General features: G+C 46.9%; 1 protein-coding gene across 1 annotated transcript in view; it reads left to right on the top strand.

The window, feature by feature from the left end:
- Nucleotides 1–3671: 3671 nt before the first annotated feature.
- zmp:0000001267 (b(0,+)-type amino acid transporter 1) overlaps nt 3672–18326 on the top strand; it is a 31207-nt gene continuing 16552 nt past the window's right edge. The window contains exons 1-2 of the mRNA XM_067984342.1: nt 3672–4408; nt 17563–17696. Coding sequence (XP_067840443.1) covers nt 3710–4408; nt 17563–17696 — 833 coding nt within the window. The 5' untranslated portion in view covers nt 3672–3709. The remainder of the gene's footprint in view (nt 4409–17562; nt 17697–18326) is intronic.

Below are 18326 nucleotides of genomic sequence, written 5' to 3'. Positions count from 1 at the left end.
GTCCCATATTTCAATAGATTTTGGTCATTAAAAAATGTTTAATTAAAAAATGTAAACTTTTTAAAACTTTTCCCTTCTGTCTCTTTTATTTAATTTGATTATTTCTTATCCTCCCTTTTTGTTTTGCTGTCTATACCTGTTTTTACAAATGATTTTATTGTTGTACTTTTCACTTCCTGGTGTTTACATTGCAGGTTTTAAGTTTTCGCGGCTTTTCAAGGATGGTTGATTGGTCGAGGGGCGAGCTCGCCCCTCGACCTTGTCCCACGGTCCTAGCTTCGCTGAAGTTAATGCTGGGCTCTTCTCCGCTTCCTATTCGAGGAAGTGCACCATGTAAGTTAGTGGGTTAGCATAAATCTATGGAGCAGCGAGTGCCATTCGTTCACCGCTCAGAGCAATTTAAGGGCCAATGAGTGTGTTTATTTTTAACAGAAAGGCTGTGACTTTTTTGTTGCATGTAACAGGGAAGTAATGTATTTTTGTACTTTGGGTTATGTATTGCTACTGTCCTATGGCTTTCACTAGTTTTTGGGCCAGTTCTCATTTTACTGCTGATTTTTGCATATTTTTCTGTATTGGCACTGACCATTCTGGGGAGTTCTCTCTGTGCTTAGGAACTGTCCCTGCAGCATAAGACGAATGTAAGAATTCCTGTTGATCTCAGGGAGCTTGAGGATGAGGAGGAGTTCTAAAAGCGTGAAATGCAGGTACGTCTGCAGTGGAGGAGGATTCAGAGGACCAGATCCTACCCACAGCTATTTGGGCATTTCTGAGGAGTTCTCTTTTCACCATCAGTGCTTCACCGACAAAGCAATATTGGAACTAAGTCATCGCCTGTGATCAGACCTGGGACGGCTCTGCCCATGGTGATGGAATTCCCTAAGCCTTGACAACAACAACAACTTGTATTTATATAGCATCTTTAACGTAGTAAAACATCCCAAGGCGCTTCACAGGAGCATCATTGAACAAAATTTGACATCGAGCCACATAAGGAAATATTAGAACAGGTGACTGAAAGTTTGGATAAAGAGGTAGGCTTTAAGGAGCATCTTAAAGGAGGGGAGAGAGAGGTAGAGAGGTGGAGAGGTTTAGGGATGGAATTCCAGAGCTGTTCTATGTCACTGGCTGCTTTCAATTTGCCTCAGGGGGACATCTATAAAAATAGTTGGTCTGCAGTGCACTGTTGAATACAGCAAGTTACTAATAACTGTTTGCCAAAGGGACTTCATAATTTTTCCTAAGGACAATGAAAGAGCGGGCTCTTCTCTTTTTCAGAATGCTGCTTTCCCAAGAGGGCAAACACTAAGTGAACAGTCAATGAATAATCCCTTGAGAAATTATTAAATGTTGGTGTTCAGAGGGATTTGGGTGTCCTTGTACACAAAACACAGAAAGTTAACATGCAGGTACAGTAAGCAATTAGGAAAGCAAATGGCATGTTGGCCTTTACAGCAAGGGGGTTGGAGTACAAGAGTAAGGAAGTCTTGCTGCAATTGTACAGGGTTTTGGTGAGACCACACCTGGAGTACTGTGTACAGAAGGATATATTTGCCTTGGAGGCGGTGCAACGAAGGTTCACTAGATTGATTACTGGGTTGAGAGGGTTGTCCCATGAGGCGAGATTGAGTGGAATCGGCCTATACTCTCTGGAGTTTAGAAGAATGAGAGGTGATCTCATTGAAAGATATAAGATTCTGAGGGGGCTTGACAGGGTAGATGCTAAAAGGCTGTTTCCCCTGGCTGGAGAGTCTAGAACAAGGGGCATAGTCTCAGGATAAAGGGTCGGCCATTTAGGACTGAGATGAGGAGAAATTTCTTCACTCATAGGGTTGTGAATCTTTGGAATTCTCTATCCCAGAGGGCTGTGGATGCTGCGTCGTTCAATATATTCAAGACTGAGATCGATAGATTTTTGGACTCCAAAGGAATCAAGGGATATCGGGGTAGGGCGGGAAAGTGGAGTTGAGGTCGAAGATCAGCCATGATCTTATTGAATCGAGGGGCTGCATGGCCTACTCCTGCTCCTATTTCTTATGTTCTTATGTTCTTAGAAGGAGCCATTCTGCTCGTTGTGCCTGCGTCAGTCTTTGAAAGAGTTGTCCAATTTAGTCCCACACCCCAGCTTTTCCCCATAACCCTACAAAATAGTCCTCTTCAAATACATGTCCAATTGCCTTTTGAAAGTTCCTATGGAATCTGATTCTACCACCCTTTCAGGTAGTGCATTCCAGATCTTAACAACCCTCTGTGTAAAAACATTTCCCCTTAAGTTCTTTCGCCAATTATTTTAAATCTATGACCTTTGGTTACTGATCCACTTGCCAGAGGAAACAGTTCCTCCCTACTTGCTCTATCAAAACCCCTCATAATTTTGAATACCTCTATTAGGTCTCCCGTTAACCTTCTCTGCTCTAAGGAGAACAATCCCAGCTTCTCCAATCTCTCCACATAACTGAAGTCCCTCATCCCTGGTATCATCCTGGTAAACCTCCGCTGTATCCTCTCCAAGGCCTTGACATCCTTCCTGAAGTGTGGTGCCCAGAATCGTACACAATACTCCAGCTGGGGCTTAACGAGTGATTTGTAAAGGTTTAGCATGACTTCCTTGTTTTTGTATTCAATGCCTCTATTTACAAAGCCAAGCATCCCATACACTTTCTTAACCGCCTTTTCAACTTGCCCTGCCACCTTTAAGATTTGTGAATATGCACCCCCAGGTCCCTCTGCTCTTGCACCCCTCTCAAATTAGTATAATTTATACTGCCTCTCCATGTTGTTCCTCCCAAAGTGCATCACTTCACACATTAAATTGCATCTGCCATGTGTCTGCCCATTTCACCAGCCTGTCCATGTCCTCTTGAAGTCTGCTACTATCCTGCTCACTATTTACTACGTTGCCAAGCTTTGTATCGTCTGCAAACTTCAAAATAGGAGCATATGTGACCTATTGTATGTACCTATGACTGACCGATATTTCAGATGTTACTTGTGCCAGCTTAAAGTGACCTCGATGCAAAGAAGTTCAAAGCAGGGCCACTTTCTGCCATAGATTGTGGCATAATGTCACACTCCAGCAGGACACAAAGATTTCTTACCACCTCCTTAGTAAAACAAAGCCATCAAAGGCACTGGTTCTCCGTAAGATCTAAAAATATACATCCCAAGAATTTAAAAAAATCCCCGTAGCTTTGCTTCAGATACAGATGCAAGCTATGCACAGACACAGGTAGAACAAGATCTCTTTTCTATTGCTGTGCTAGATATCTCACCAACCCCAGCCTCCATTGCACATGGAACAATTTGTGCTGGGAATGTTGCATAACTATTAAATTGAGGGGACCACAGAAAATACCAGGAGATATCCCCATGAACCCACAGCATAAGATGTGCATGCACACTTCTGAATGTACCACTACTGCACCACAAGTGGAAATCTCTCTTATGTTTTCTATTATTTTACTGTAATAATTATAATACCATAATCTTTAGCACTAAAGCTTTATCTTATACATTGCTTTGCATACCAGCAATTTATCTGAAAATTTAGGACTGATAATTAACAGACTAGTTAATGTTTACAAAATAGTAATTCTGAAAAGTAGACTTCGAACTTTGCATCTACAAAAAATTATCAGATGTCCAATATTGCTGAAGGTGAAAAAAGGGAAAGGAACAAATTTTGTTTTTGCTTAACACAGCCTTGGATATGGATGCAACGACAGGAAAACTGAATCTAAAACGTGAAGTAGGATTAATTAGTGCTGTTTGTTTAATTGTAGGGACAATGATTGGCTCTGGCATTTTCATGTCTCCGGAATGGGTGTTACGACATATTGGGAGTCCAGGAGCCAGCCTTTTGATATGGGCAGCCTGTGGGCTGTTGTGCACGTTAGCTGCATTCTCATATGTAGAACTGGGGACTGTTATAAAAGAATCTGGTGGAGAGTACATATATATCTTGAGAAATTTTGGTCCTGTTCCTGCTTTTCTGTTCTCCTGGACCTCTGTGTGCGTAGCTAGACCTGCTGGAATTGCAGCAATATCTCTGAGCCTAGCACAGTACATTGCAGCTCCATTTTACAAAGAATGTCCACCACCTTCAGCCGTGGTAAAATGTACAGCTGCTGCTAGCATTTTAATTACAGCTATCATAAACGGTCTTAATGTGAAACTGGCAACCCGTATTCAAAATATCTTCACTTTTGCCAAACTACTGTCCCTGCTTGTCATTGTGATAAGTGGGATAGTGTTGATCTTCAAAGGACACACACGCAGCTTTCAGAATGCCTTTCAAGGAACAATAGGAGGAATTGGTTCAGTGGGAATTGCTTTCCAACAGGGGCTGTGGTCCTACGATGGGTGGAATAACTTAAATTACGTAACCGAAGAAATCAAGCGCCCTGAGGTAAGTGTAAAATAAATATTTCAGGCTGCATTAAATGCTAAAAAAAATACTACTTCAGTACAGTACTGATTGCCATTAGCAACATCAATAACCAAGTCTAGCCTCCTGTTTATGCTGAGCACCTGGTACATAAGTCCGTGTAAACCGCTGAATGCTATTGCTCTTTATAATGCTGGTTCCCATTGGGGTACATAAGAACATGAGAAATAGGAGCAGGAGTAGGCCATATGGCCCCTCGAGCCTGCTCCGCCACTCAATAAGATCATGGCTGATCTCCTTCCACAACTCCACTTTCCTGCCCTATCCCCATATCCCCTGATTCCCCATGTGTTCAAAAATCTATTGATCTCAGACTTGAAAAGACTCAACGACAGGGCATCCACAGCTGTCTGGGGTATAGAATTCCAAAGATTCACAACCCTCTGAGTGGCTGCAGAAGTCATTTTATGGCTTTTGTTAGTTAAGCCACTTTAGATTGGCTCTTTTTGCTAAAAGGGCAGACAAGTTTGAACTTTTTCAAAATTACCGGGAGGGTTCAGAGAGTAGTGACTAGAATTGCAGAACTTAATGGCCGCTAAATTGGGCCATGTAGAACCCATTGTTTCAGTGCTACATGGCCTCTCCGACATCCAAGATGGCGTCTTAGTGTCTCCAGTTTGACGTGCGCCGGACGCCATCTTAGTATAGAAGTTAGCGCATGCACAAATACCGAATGCTGGAAGCATGTAAAGTAGGGAGAAAATGTGTGCAATCAGTGTGCAATGCTGATTTAAAGCGATAGACACCATTTTGGACCTTAATGCTCAACTCAATGCATAGTCTTAACCCCAACCATCTGAACGTATCTTACAGTGCCTGGGGGAACCCCTACCAGTGCTATTTAAAGGGGCCATGCAGGTGTTGCAGGTTAGTTGCTGGATTATTGCTTCTGACTGCTGGTGGAGTAGGAAGCATTTTTTGAAGCTCCCTATACTTATTGAGAGTTCCTAGAGCACATTTGAGAGTGCTTTGGCAGGTACTGCCTTACGGTTCGGAAAGTTACAACCGTGGTTCAACAACTTTCCTGGCAACTATGGGCGGTCTGCTAGGGCTCCCACTGGGCATTGAGCACGACTGGGAGTATGCAGGGAGGCCACCAACACCAGGTCAAGTTGCAAGGAGAGGGAGGATGAGGAGGCACAGAGCAGGAAGCCGTATCCAATGAGGGCCTTCTGGTATCAATTCTCTTACCTCAACATAACCGAGGAGGATTGCATCAAGGATGCTGTGACCGAGATCTGTCAACTGGCGCAGCCTCAGAGCAGGGCAAGGACAGTATTGCCTGGCGCTGAATTTCTACTGCTCAGGATCATTTCAGGCTTCTGCTGGTGACATGTGGACTATCTCCCACAAGGGAGGTCACAGAGTCACTGTATCAGATGAGGAACTGGTTGATCACCGTCTCTCTTGACAGAGACGAGCGAGCACGGGGGTTCGCTTGCATTGCTGGCTTCCCCATGTTGCAGGGTGCCGTTGATTGCATGCACAATGCCCTGCGTGCCCCGCACACCAACTCGGCCGTCTTCATCAACCGAAAGGGCTTCCACTCCCTCAAAGTTTTTTTTATTCGTTCATGGGATGTGGGCGTCGCTGGCGATGTCAGCATTTATTGCCCATCCCTAATTGCCCTTGAGAAGGTGGTGATGAGCTGCCTTCTTGAACCACTGCAGTCCGTGTGGTGAAGGTTCTCCCACAGTGCTGTTCGTGTCCGGTGCCTAGTGGTCCGTCCGGTTATATTCTTATTATGACTTTTTTTAGCGAGATTGTACAACTGAGTGGTTTGCTAGGCCATTTCAGAGGGCAATTAAGAATCAACCACCTTGCTGTGGGTCCGGAGTCATATATAGGACAGACTGGGTAAGGACAGTAGGGTTCACTTCCCTAAGGGGCATTAGTGAATCAGATGGGTTTTTTACAACAATCCAGTAGTTTCATGGCCACCATTACTGATACTTGTTTTTTAATTCCAGATTTTATTTAATTAATTGAATTTAAATGCCACAACTGCCGTGGCGGGATTTGAACTCATGACTCCGGATTATTAGTCCAGGCCTCGGGATTAACTAGTCCAGTAACATAACCACTATGCTACCATACCCCTATCCTAGTACTCCTACGCGGTGCTTCCCCAGTGGCTGCAGCATGGGTGGTGGAAGGTTGCTGGCCTTCAATAGAGGAGCTTGCAGATGGCCTTGGAGGATGACCTCAAGGAGCTCTGGGCCGGAAGGGCACGGCTTCAGACTGCACCATCTCAGCATGGGCTGCAGCAGTCTGGCCTGACTGGCCGATAGGCAACAACAGGGGCACTGGCGGAGTGGCAGGGGTGGGAGCGGGAATGCTGTCGTCCTGAGAGAGGACACCAGGTCCGACTGCCATGGCGCCACTGCCACTCTCTCGGGGCGGCGCCTCAGCAATCCTGGTGATCAGCTGGAGAACGGATTGCTGGAGTGCTGTGATGCCCTTGAAGCCCTATTCCACAGTGGTCCCCAGGGCCATGATAGCAGCAATCTGAGCTTCCAAGGCAGCAGCCTGAGCTCCAAATGCAGCAGTCAGACCTTGGATGGCAGATGTTTGTGCTGCAATGGAAGCTGTGACATCATTCATCAGACTCTGCATCATGGTGGGTTCCACAGGTGCGCTGATGGAGGTGACCACCTGTTCCATATTAGAAAGGATGGGCTCCAAGCTCTGCACCAAGCCCTGTGCCAAGTTTGAGCTGGACTCCTCCATGCCCTTCTCATTGTGCGCAGGTTTTCTGGCAGGCTTTCCAGTGCCCCAAGCATTTGGTGGTGTACGCCCATCAGCCGTCTTCTGTAGCCTGGCCCATTGAAGTCCTCATCTGACTCTGCAGCAGAACTAGTGAGCGACCTCGCCCTCTGGCGAGTTGGCTCCTGTGGTATCCGTTCCCTCTGCCCCGGCTCCTGCGCACTTGTGCTCAGTGTCTCACCACGTGCAGATCCCTCCCCTAACCTAGCCTCTAAAGGACGCATAGTGTCAGTCTCTGAGCAGGTGATGTGAGTGTCAGGTCGAGTGATGGTGTGGCTTCAGAGTCCTCCTCCTCCTCTTCCTTGGGTGCCACCAAATGTTCTTGGGTATCTGCAATGACAAAGGGAAACAGGTTGAGTTGTGGAGCAGGGAGAGGAGCAAGTAAGACGTGCGTGCCGACAGCATCTGCAGGACATGAATCAGAAATGATTATGGGAGGAGGGAGATGTGGGAAAGGAGAAGGAGCATTGGATATGCAGAGACCCCTTTCATCCGGACCTCCAGCGCGGCATCTTATCATGGCTGCAGCGACCCCCGCCCAATGATCCGAAGCATTGTCTCCTCTGGGGGAGTGAGGATCTGGAAGCGTGCCTGTCCACCCTCAGGTCCCTCCTGCTGCCGGCTGTTATGCGCCACCTGCTCCTGTAAGACAGAGGTCAGTGTATCAGTGAGTATCCTGCAAGGTGAGTGGGTGATGTGCCTGTCATGGTCGAATAGCTGCCACTGTGTGTGACCTGTAAGTGGTAGTTGTGTGGCCTGCAAGTGTGGTACTATGTGTGGATGAGATGTAGCATGCCAAGTGCAGCGTTGAGTATGGATGGGCAGTGTTTGTTGGTGGGTGGGTGACAGGGGGTGTGATGCGTGGAGCAGTGGTGCAGTTGGTAGGATGTGCCACTTGACACTTGCACTCACTCACCTTGACCACTCGTGTCAAATCATTGAACTTCTTTCGGCACTGCACCCACGTACGTGCTGCCATGCTCCTGGTATTGACTTCCTGCGCCACAGCCTGCCAATGCCTGCAGAGCTGCAGTCTGGAGGGTCTCCTGCCACCTACGGGTACATGTTGGCCCACCTATCATCCACCCCTACCACCAGGGCCTCCACAGCATTATCGGAGAAGCATGGAGCCCTCACTCGCGCCGGTCCTGCTATCCTCGGGGCCATCTTTCCCTCCTCCTAGTGAACTGTGTACCTGCCATTTGAAATGTGCACTTGCATCTTTAAGAGGTGCAGGCTGCTGATGACGTGCGCTGTGCACGCCCCATTTCCAACTCTCTCATTCTCCATGCAGCCTCTCAGCAACGCGGTTAGCGCTGGCTGCACGGAGATATCATGGTAAGTAGCAGGCAGCATGAAGTTCACGTGTTACCTGCAAAGGGGCCATCGGGCGCGGGTACTAGTGCATTACGCTACCCCTGCCTGAAAACGACCCTTATCCAATCCACTGGTTCTAATATTGAGCTGCACTTATTTTCTTCTCGGCCACCGCCACCCCGGGACTCCCACCCGCCGCGATCGCAACGCCCCACCCAACGACTTCCTGGCTGCAGTTCCGGCTCGGTTTCCTTTGCTGAATTTGGTGAGCTGCGTCGGGATGCCTGTTTGTTGCCCTGCAGCTGGCTTGGCAAATGTAAATGAGACCAGACCTCAAAATCATGGGGGACACTTTGTCTCCCTACTTGGCAGCCGATCAGCGCGCTCCGCCAGTCAGCTGCCCAAAAGTCAATATAGATCCTGTTGACTCTTAACTGCCCTCTGAAGTGGTCTAGCGAGCCACTTAGTTGTATCAAATTGCTCGAAAGGAAAACATGAATCAAACTGTATGCAACCTAGGAATCGAATCAGGACCCAACAAAGGCACACCCTGCCTAGTCGATCCTGCAAAGTCCTGCTCACCAACATCTGGGGACTGGTGCTAAAGTTGGGAGAACTGCCCAAAGATTAGTCCAAGGCTTCTTCAGCAGCAACTTCCAAACCTGCATCCTCCACCACCTAGAGGACAAGGGCAGCAGGTGCATGGGAACACCATCACCTCCAAATCACGGACTATCCTGACTTGGGCATATATCGCTGTTCCTTCATAATCACTGGGTCAAAATCCTGGAATTCTCTACCTAACAGCATTTTGGAAGCACCTTCGTCACACTGACTGCAGCGGTTCCAGAACAAGGCCCACTATCACCTTCTCAAGGGTAACTAGGGATGAACAATAAATGCCAGCCTTTCCAGCACGACCCATCCCAGAATGAATAAAAAAAAATAGAATTATCCATATCTACTTGCTTCTGCTCTCAACTGGTAATGTAAGGCTCGATTACAGATCCTCATTACCCTATCAACATTGTCAACCTCACATTCAGCACAAAACTTTTGCTTCAGTGTTGATGTCTATAAAATTGTGTTTCATTTTATCCTGAATTTTCATTGAGTGTTCCTCCATTCTAACATCTGCTTTCTTTGTCATTGACCATACAACAATAGAAACTAATGTGTAGCAACAGCTGAGGGTAAGTAAATAAGCACTGAAAACAGCTATAAATTGTTAGATTTGAATTAAGTTATTTCAGGGCCCAGTTACAATCCAGATATATAAAAGACATTAACTGATGTTTAAGCACGGTTAGAGTTTGTGGATTCTCTGGTCTCTGTTGTGTAGTGGGGGACTGCTGTTCAGCAAGGGCCTTTGAGTATACCTTTTTAATTGAAGTGAAATTGGTGGGATTCATTTAATTTGAATTAATTAGTTAAAGGGTAAGTCATGTCAGGACAGCCCAGCCCCGTGTTATGCTCTTCCTGCTCTATGTGGGAAATCAGGGACCCTTCCGGTGTCCCTGACGACCATGTGTGCGGGAAATGCATCCAGCTGCAGCTACTGACAAACCGCATTGCGGCACTGGAGCTGCGGATGGATTCATTAAGGAGCATTCGCGATGCTGAGAACGTCGTGGATAGCACGTTTAGTGAGGTGGTCACACCGCAGGTAAAGGTTGTACAGGCAGGAAGTAATTGGGTGACCACCAGGCAGAGTAAGAAGAGCAGGCAGGCAGTGCAGGGGTCCCCTGTGGCCGTCCCCCTCTCAAACAAATATACCGCTTTGGATATTGTTGAGGGGGATGACTTATCAGGGGAAGGCAGCAGCAGCCAACTTCCTGGCACCAGGGGTAGCTCTGCTGCACAGGCTGGGAGGAAAAAGAGTGGAAGAGCTATAGTGGTAGGGGATTCTATCGTAAGGGGAAAAGACAGGCGTTTCTGTGGCTGTAAACGTGACTCCAGGATGGTTTGTTGCCTCCCTGGTGCCAGGGTCATGGATGTCACTGAGCGGCTTCAGGGCATTCTCAAGGGGGAGGGTGAGCAGGCAGAGGTCGTGGTCCACATTGGGACCAACGACATAGGTAGGAAGGGAGATGAGGTCCTGCATCAAGAATTTAGGGAGCTAGGTAGCAGATTAAAGAGCAGGACCTCAAAGGTTGTAATCTCTGGATTACTCCCAGTGCCACGGGCTAGTGAGTATAGAAATAGGAGGATAGAACAGATGAATGCGTGGCTAAAGAGTTGGTGCAGGAGGGAGGGTTTCAGTTTCCTGGATCACTGGGCCTGCTTCTGGGGAAGGTGGGACTTGTACAAGTCGGACGGGTTGCATCTGAACCAGAGCGGGACAAATATCCTTGCGGGGAGGTTTGCTAGCACTGTTGGGGGGGGTTTAAACTAACTTGGCAGGGGGATGGGATACAGAGTGGAGCTACAATAGGGGGTGATGTGCAGCCAAATATAGAGAAAAAAACAAGTCAGCTTGGAAGACAGGGCAAATATGTGAGGGCAAGGCTGGATGGCATCTATTTTAATGCAAGGAGTCTTGCGAATAAGGTGGATGAACTGAAGGTGTTGATAAACACATGGGAGTATGATATTGTTGCTGTCACAGAGACATGGTTGAGGGAGGGGCAAGACTGGCAGCTCAATATTCCGGGGTACAGAATCTTCAGGCGAGACAGAGGGGGAGGTATAAGAGGAGGGGGGGTCGCAATATTAATTAAAGAATCAATTACTGCCATAAGGAGGGATGATATATTAGCAGGTTCCTCTAATGAGGCCATATGGGTGGAGCTTAAAAACAAAAAGGGGGCAAGCACTTTGATGGGAGTGTACTATAGGCCCCCAAACAGTCAGGGGGAGATAGAGGAACAGATATGTAGGCAAATCTCAGAAAATTGTGCAAATAATAGGGTAATAATAGTGGGGGATTTCAACTTCCCCAATATTAACTGGGATACTCAGAGTGTAAAAGGCTTAGAGGGTACAAAATTCTTAACGTGCATCCAGGAGAGCTTTTTGAGCCAGCATGTAGAAAGTCCTACAAGAGAGGGGGCGGTACTGGACCTAATTCTAGGGAATGTGGCCGGCCAAGTGGAAGAAGTGCTAGTAAGTGAGCACTTTGGTGACAGTGACCATAATTTGGTGAGATTTAAGGTGGTCATGGAAAAGGACAGGGAGGGGCCGGAAATAAAGGTTCTAAATTGGGGGAAGGCCGATTTTAATAGGATAAGGCAGGATCTGGCCAAAATGGACTGGGATCAGCTGCTTGTAGGAAAATCCGCATCGGAGCAATGGGAGTCTTTCAGAAGGGAGATTGAGACCATACAATGGCAACATGTTCCCGTAAAGGTCAAGGGTGGTTCCAAGAACTCCAGGGAACCTTGGATGTCAGGGGATATACGAGAATGGATGAGGAAAAAAAGGAGGGCTTTTGGCAGATACAAAAGGCTAAAGACGGAGGAAGCCCTAGAGGAGTACAAAAAGTGCAGGGAGATACTTAAAAAAGAAATTAGGAGATCAAGGAGGGGCCATGAAATAACACTGGCGAGCAAAATAAAGGAAAATCCTAAGATGTTTTATAAGTATATTAAGGGTAAGAGGATGACTAGGGAAAAAATAGGGCCCATTAGGGACAAAAATGGCAATCTGTGTGTGGAGCCGGCAGATGTAGGAGGGGTTCTAAATGAATTTTTTGCATCTGTTTTCACTATGGAGAAGGACGATGTAGACATAGAAATACGGCAGGGGGACTGCGATATACTCGAACATATTAACATCGAGCGGGAGGAGGTATTGGCGGTTTTAGCAGGCCTAAAAATGGATAAATCCCCAGGCCCGGACGAAATGTATCCCAGGCTACTGTGTGAGGCAAAGGAGGAGATTGCGGGGGCTCTGACACATATATTCAGAACCTCTCTGGCCACAGGGGATGTGCCAGAGGACTGGAGAACCGCTAATGTAATACCATTATTCAAAAAGGGGAGTAGGGAAAAACCGGGGAACTACAGGCCAGTGAGCCTAACATCAGTGGTAGGAAAATTATTGGAAAAAATTCTGAAGGACAAAATTAGTCTCCACTTGGAGAAGCAAGGATTAATCAGGGATAGTCAACATGGCTTTGTCAAGGGAAGATCATGTCTGACTAATTTGATTGAATTTTTTGAGGGGGTGACTAGGCGTGTGGATGAGGGTAACGCAGTGGATGTGGTATACATGGATTTCAGTAAGGCCTTCGATAAAGTCCCCCACAGGAGACTGGTCAAGAAGGTACGAGCCCATGGAATCCAGGGTGCCTTGGCACTTTGGATACAAAACTGGCTTAGTGGCAGAAGGCAGAGGGTGATGGTCGAAGGTTGTTTTTGTGACTGGAAGCCTGTGGCCAGTGGGGTACCACAGGGATCGGTGCTGGGTCCCTTGCTGTTTGTGGTCTACATTAATGACTTGGATATGAATGTAAAAGGTATGATCAGTAAGTTCGCTGATGATACAAAAATTGGTAGGGTGGTAAATAGCGAGGAGGATAGCCTCAGTCTGCAGGACGATATAGATGGGTTGGTCAGATGGGCGGAACAGTGGCAAATGGAATTTAACCCGGAAAAGTGCGAGGTGATGCACTTTGGAGGGACTAACAAGGCAAGGGAATACACAATGAATGGGAGGACCCTCGGCAAGACAAAGGGTCAGAGGGATCTTGGTGTGCAAGTTCACAGATCCCTGAAGGCGGCGGAACAGGTAGATAAGGTGGTAAAGAAGGCATATGGGATACTTGCCTTTATGAGCCGAGGCATAGAATATAAGAGCAAGGAGGTTATGATGGAGCTGTATAAAACACTGGTTAGGCCACAGCTGGAGTACTGTGTGCAGTTCTGGTCGCCACACTACAGGAAGGATGTGATCGCTTTGGAGAGGGTGCAGAGGAGATTCACCAGGATGTTACCAGGGCTGGAGCGCTTCAGCTATGAAGAGAGACTGGGAAGATTGGGTTTGTTTTCCTTGGAGCAGAGGAGGCTGAGGGGGGACATGATTGAGGTGTACAAAATTATGAGGGGCACAGATAGGATGGATACTAAGGAGCTTTTTCCCTTCGTTGAGGGTTCTATAACAAGGGGACATAGATTCAAGGTAAAAGGCGGGAGGTTTAGAGGGGATTTGAGAAAGAACTTTTTCACCCAGAGGGTGGTTGGAGTCTGGAACTCACTGCCTGAAAGGGTTGTGGAGGCAGGAACCCTCACAACATTCAAGAAGCATTTGGATGAGCACTTGAAATGCCATAGCATACAAGGCTACGGACCAAATGCTGGAATATGGGATTAGAGTAGACAGGGCTGATGGCCGGCGCGGACACGATGGGCCGAAGGGCCTCTATCCGTGCTGTATGACTCTATGACTCTATGACTCTATGATGAATGCAAATAAACTTCACCCATGTTTCCCGACACTAAAAATATGAAATATGTGAAATATCACAATGACACAATTTATATTTATTTTCATTATTGCAACAATACTTTTATTCCTTTATTTAATTTAAATAAAGTGCAAGTGATAAGCCCCAGCCCCATAGGAGTGGCAGTGGCGCTATGGGAGCAGTACATGTTGCCCTCTCTCAGGATGTCAGCGCATCTGCTTTATCGCCGCCCCCTCAACCAATACCCCCCGTGCTGCCAGCAACTCAGCTTGGCCAGTCTGACCAGCAGCAGCTGAGGTGCCCTGGGTGCAGCTGAGGCCACTAGGGGAGCACCTCATAGGTTAGTAAACCTTCTTTTAAGAAAAACACCATGGGCTGATCACTTGAGAGAAATGAATGGAAGGCAATTATTATGTTTGCCATTAAATTAATTACCTTTAGCACATTTGCAGTGTGGTTTAATAACAGCTTCTGAAACTGCATTGATATCGAAGCTGGCTGAATGTTTTGAATGTTCTTTACTGCGGGATGAGGGAAGTGGTGAAGGAAGTAACAAGAACTTTTCAGTTGAGCGTCTCTGTGTACGTTTTCAGGGCAGGGGAATGCGCAGATCACCAGAATCGCTGAGCAATTAATTCATCCCTTAAATCTCTGGCTGCAAGGCATTGAGGTGGCCCTTCCTCTTCTGCTGCTTTCTCACCTTCCCCCTGGTATTTTTTATCCGACGAGGACTGCTGCTGCTGCGCCTCCTACAAATGCAGGCCTCTCTATATGACAAGGCATAAAACAGCACACCATTACTATGTGGAAGACTGTTTGTGAGGCATACTGTAGGGAGTCCTCAGACCTGTCGAGACACCTTATCCTCTGCTTCAGCTTCCCTATGATGTGCTCCATAATGATCCCGGTGGTCCCTTGGCTTTGATTATACCTGTGTTGCTCAGGCATGGTGGGGTTGCGGAGGGGTGTCATGAGCCACTTCTGTCCCCGAACAGCCAACCTGCCATATTCCTGGAAGGGTTGAATATTGGACGTGATGGTTTAATGTTGAAGGATAAATGCATCGTGATAGCTGCTTGGTTAACTTGCATGATCCTGTTTCTGTGATCGGACACTACCTGGACATTAATTAAGTGGTAGCTTTTTCTATTGACGAATGCTGTTATCTGGTGTTCTGGTACTCTGCAACATTTGTGCAGTTAATGACGTTCTGGACACAAGGGAAGTCAGCCACTGCTGCAAATCCTCAAGCTTTCTTGTGTTGACTGTTGTGATCAATGGGGAAGGCGATGTACTGCTACTGGTGAACAGGGTGCCGTGGAGCTGCTTAATACAGCTGTGTACAGCAGACTGGGAGATCCAGCTGATGTCCCCCGTAGCAGACTGAAAGGGTCCAATGACAAAGAAGTTAAGGGCTGTGGTGACTTTCACAGCCATTGGCAAAGCATGGTCCCCTGGTCCAGCAGGCAGCAGGTCCTGTTGCAGGAGGCTGCAAAAGTCTGTAACAGCCTTCCTGGAGCAGTGCAGACTCCTGATGCAAAGGAAATAGAACCAAGAAGGTGACTCATGGCCTGTATACCCTGTGTGCTGGGTATGGCCTCCTACAAGCACACACATCTCATCTGCTGTCTTCTGATAGAAACATAGAAAATGGGAGCAGGAGTAGGCAATTCGGCCCTTCGAGCCTGCTCTGCCATTCAATATGATCATGGCTGATCCTCTATCTCAATACCATATTCCTGCTCTCTCCCCATACCTCTTGATGTCTTTTGTGTCTAGAAATCTATCTAGCTCCTTCTTAAATATATTCAGTGACTTGGCCTCCACAGCCTTCTGTGGTAGAGAATTCCACAGGTTCACCACCCTCTGAGTGAAGAAATTTCTCCTCATCTCAGTCCTAAATGTCCTACCTGCAAGGACAGAGGGTTGAGGGTGTTTTTTTGAGGAGGATAACGATGGTCGCTTTGAAAGGGAGAAGGACAATGCCCAGGGCCAGAGAACTATTTACAATGTCAGCTAGCATGGGGACCAGGAAAGGAAGTTGGGTAGTCAGTAATTTCGTGAGAATTGGGGCAAGGGAGGAGGAGGTGGGTCTCATGGAAGTGGTGAGCTCACCTTGTGCAAAGGGGGAGGTGGCAAAGAAAGTAAAGAGAGATGGGGTTCAGGGCTAGGGCATTGGGGCTGGTGGGGGGGGGATGGAGGGTTGGCTTGATGGGCATAGGGAAGGAGAGGAAGCAGCACATGCAGCTGAATGGACGGTCTCTATCATGGTGAGAAAGAAATCCATGAGCTCCTTTTATTTCATGTTCAAGGTAGGGTGGAGGGGGCAGAGGAGAGGGGTTTAAGTAGGGGCTTGGTATTAGAGAAAAGAAGTCGGGGATTATCTTTGCATTCTTCATAGACGAGAAAAAACTGTGAATGGTAGAAATCCAGAAAGCTAATTGGCCTGCCATGCATTTACAGCATTTCTGTCCATTCTTCATGTGTGAGCTTGAACAATGAGTGTTGGCATGCTATTCAAATGTGAAAGAAATTACTGCTTAAGACCTGTCTTCGCCTAGAATGAAGTTTTCAAGACCCTGGCCCTCCCACGCAATAGGCATCTTATTGAAAAATCAAGGTGCACTGCTGTGATTTTCCATCCATAGAAATCAATGGATGGGAAATCGTGAGCAGCACACATGAGATTTTCCGATAAGCCACAACAACATAAACAATAACTTGCATTTATGTAGCGCCTTTACTGTAGTAAAACATCCCAAGGCACTTCACAGGCGTGTTATCAAACAAAATTTGACACTGAGCCACATAAGGAGATATTAGGACAGGTAACCAAAAGCTTGGTCAAAGAGCTAGGCTGTAAGGAACGTCTTAAAGGAGGAGAGAGAGGTAGATACAGAAAGGTTTAGGGAGGGAATTCCAGAGCTTAGAGCCTAGGCAGCAGAAGGCAGGGCTGCCAATGGTGGAGCGATTAAAATCGAGGATGCGCAAAAGGCAAGAATTGGAGGAGCGCAGAGATCTCGGAGGGTTGTAGGGCTGGAGGAGGTTACAGAGATAGGGAGGGGGCGAGGCCATGGAGGGATTTTAAAATCGAGATTTTCCCAGATTGGGAGCCAATGTAGCCAAGCACAGGGGTGCTGGGAGAACGGGACTAGGTGCGAATTAGGATATGGGCAGCAGAGTTTTGGATGCAGTCACCCATTACATATGGATGCAGTCACCCACTACATATGGATGTAGTCACCCACTACATAGGAGGCCCAGTTGATGTTGCAGGGTCTCAAAAAAGTTTACCCCTGGTGTCCATGTACACACTTCCCCGCAGGAATCACTCGATAACTATCAAAGCCTCAGCTCTGGTTGATTTTTAACTCCATCCCCCCCCCGCCACATTCAGCCATGGGTATTGAAGCCAATTATAGTGTCCTCACTGCTGTGCAGGTTGAGATCAGCTGATGTAGCACAGACCATGGATGGAACCTGGGAACCCCCTCCCCCCACCCTTATCTATACAGCTCAATATCACATCACATGGTGCATTTACCAATGGGAGCCATTGACTTTCTTTATCGTTTTTATTTTTGAAATGTCCGTGAACATTTTGATCATTTTGAAAATTTTTCAGGTGAACCTGCCTCGAGCTTTGTTGATTTCGCTTCCACTGGTGACATTGCTGTATTTATTGGTAAATGTGAGCTACCTGGCAGCCATGAGTCCAGCTGAGATGATGACATCTGGTGCTGTGGCTGTAACATGGGGGTAAGTTACCTACGTAACATAAATTGTGATTTTATTTGTTTCTGTATTCAAAGAATGCTTTTGGCAAGTCAATTTTTCATAGTGACTATTTTTATTCAGCAATTCCCAGAGAACCAACAAAGTTTGCAGCCCAGAGGGAGGCCATTAAGCCCATCATGTCTGTGCAGGCTCTTCATTGGAGTAATCCAAAACTAATCCAACTACCTCACTTATTCCCCATAGCCCTTTATCTTCTTCTGTTACATTTGTTTAGACATTTTCCCCTTAAAAGATGCTCCGATCTCTGCCTCAATCCTGCTTATTGCAAAACATTCCATGCTCCAATAAACTTCTGCATAAAGAAATTTCTCCTAACCTCTCTCGTCAATGCCTTAGTAATAATTTTAAGTTGATGCCCCCTTATTGCTGACTCCCAACTAGAGGGGCGGCCTTTAAAGAGGAGATGGTTCAGGTACAGTCTAGGCACATTCCCACAAGGCAGAAAGGTAGGGCAACTAAAACCAGAGCTCCCTGGATGACAAAAGAGATAGTGAGTAAGATGAAATGGAAAAAAGGGGCATATGACAGATGTCAGGTTGATAACACAAGTGAGAACCAGGCAGAATATAGAGTTCAAAGGGGAAGTGATAA

The sequence above is a fragment of the Heptranchias perlo genome, chromosome 5 (assembly GCF_035084215.1).
Source record: "Heptranchias perlo isolate sHepPer1 chromosome 5, sHepPer1.hap1, whole genome shotgun sequence".
Lineage (NCBI taxonomy): Eukaryota > Metazoa > Chordata > Chondrichthyes > Hexanchiformes > Hexanchidae > Heptranchias > Heptranchias perlo.
The sequence above is the reverse complement of the archived record's forward strand: the minus strand, read 5'-3'. Positions and strand labels throughout refer to the sequence as shown.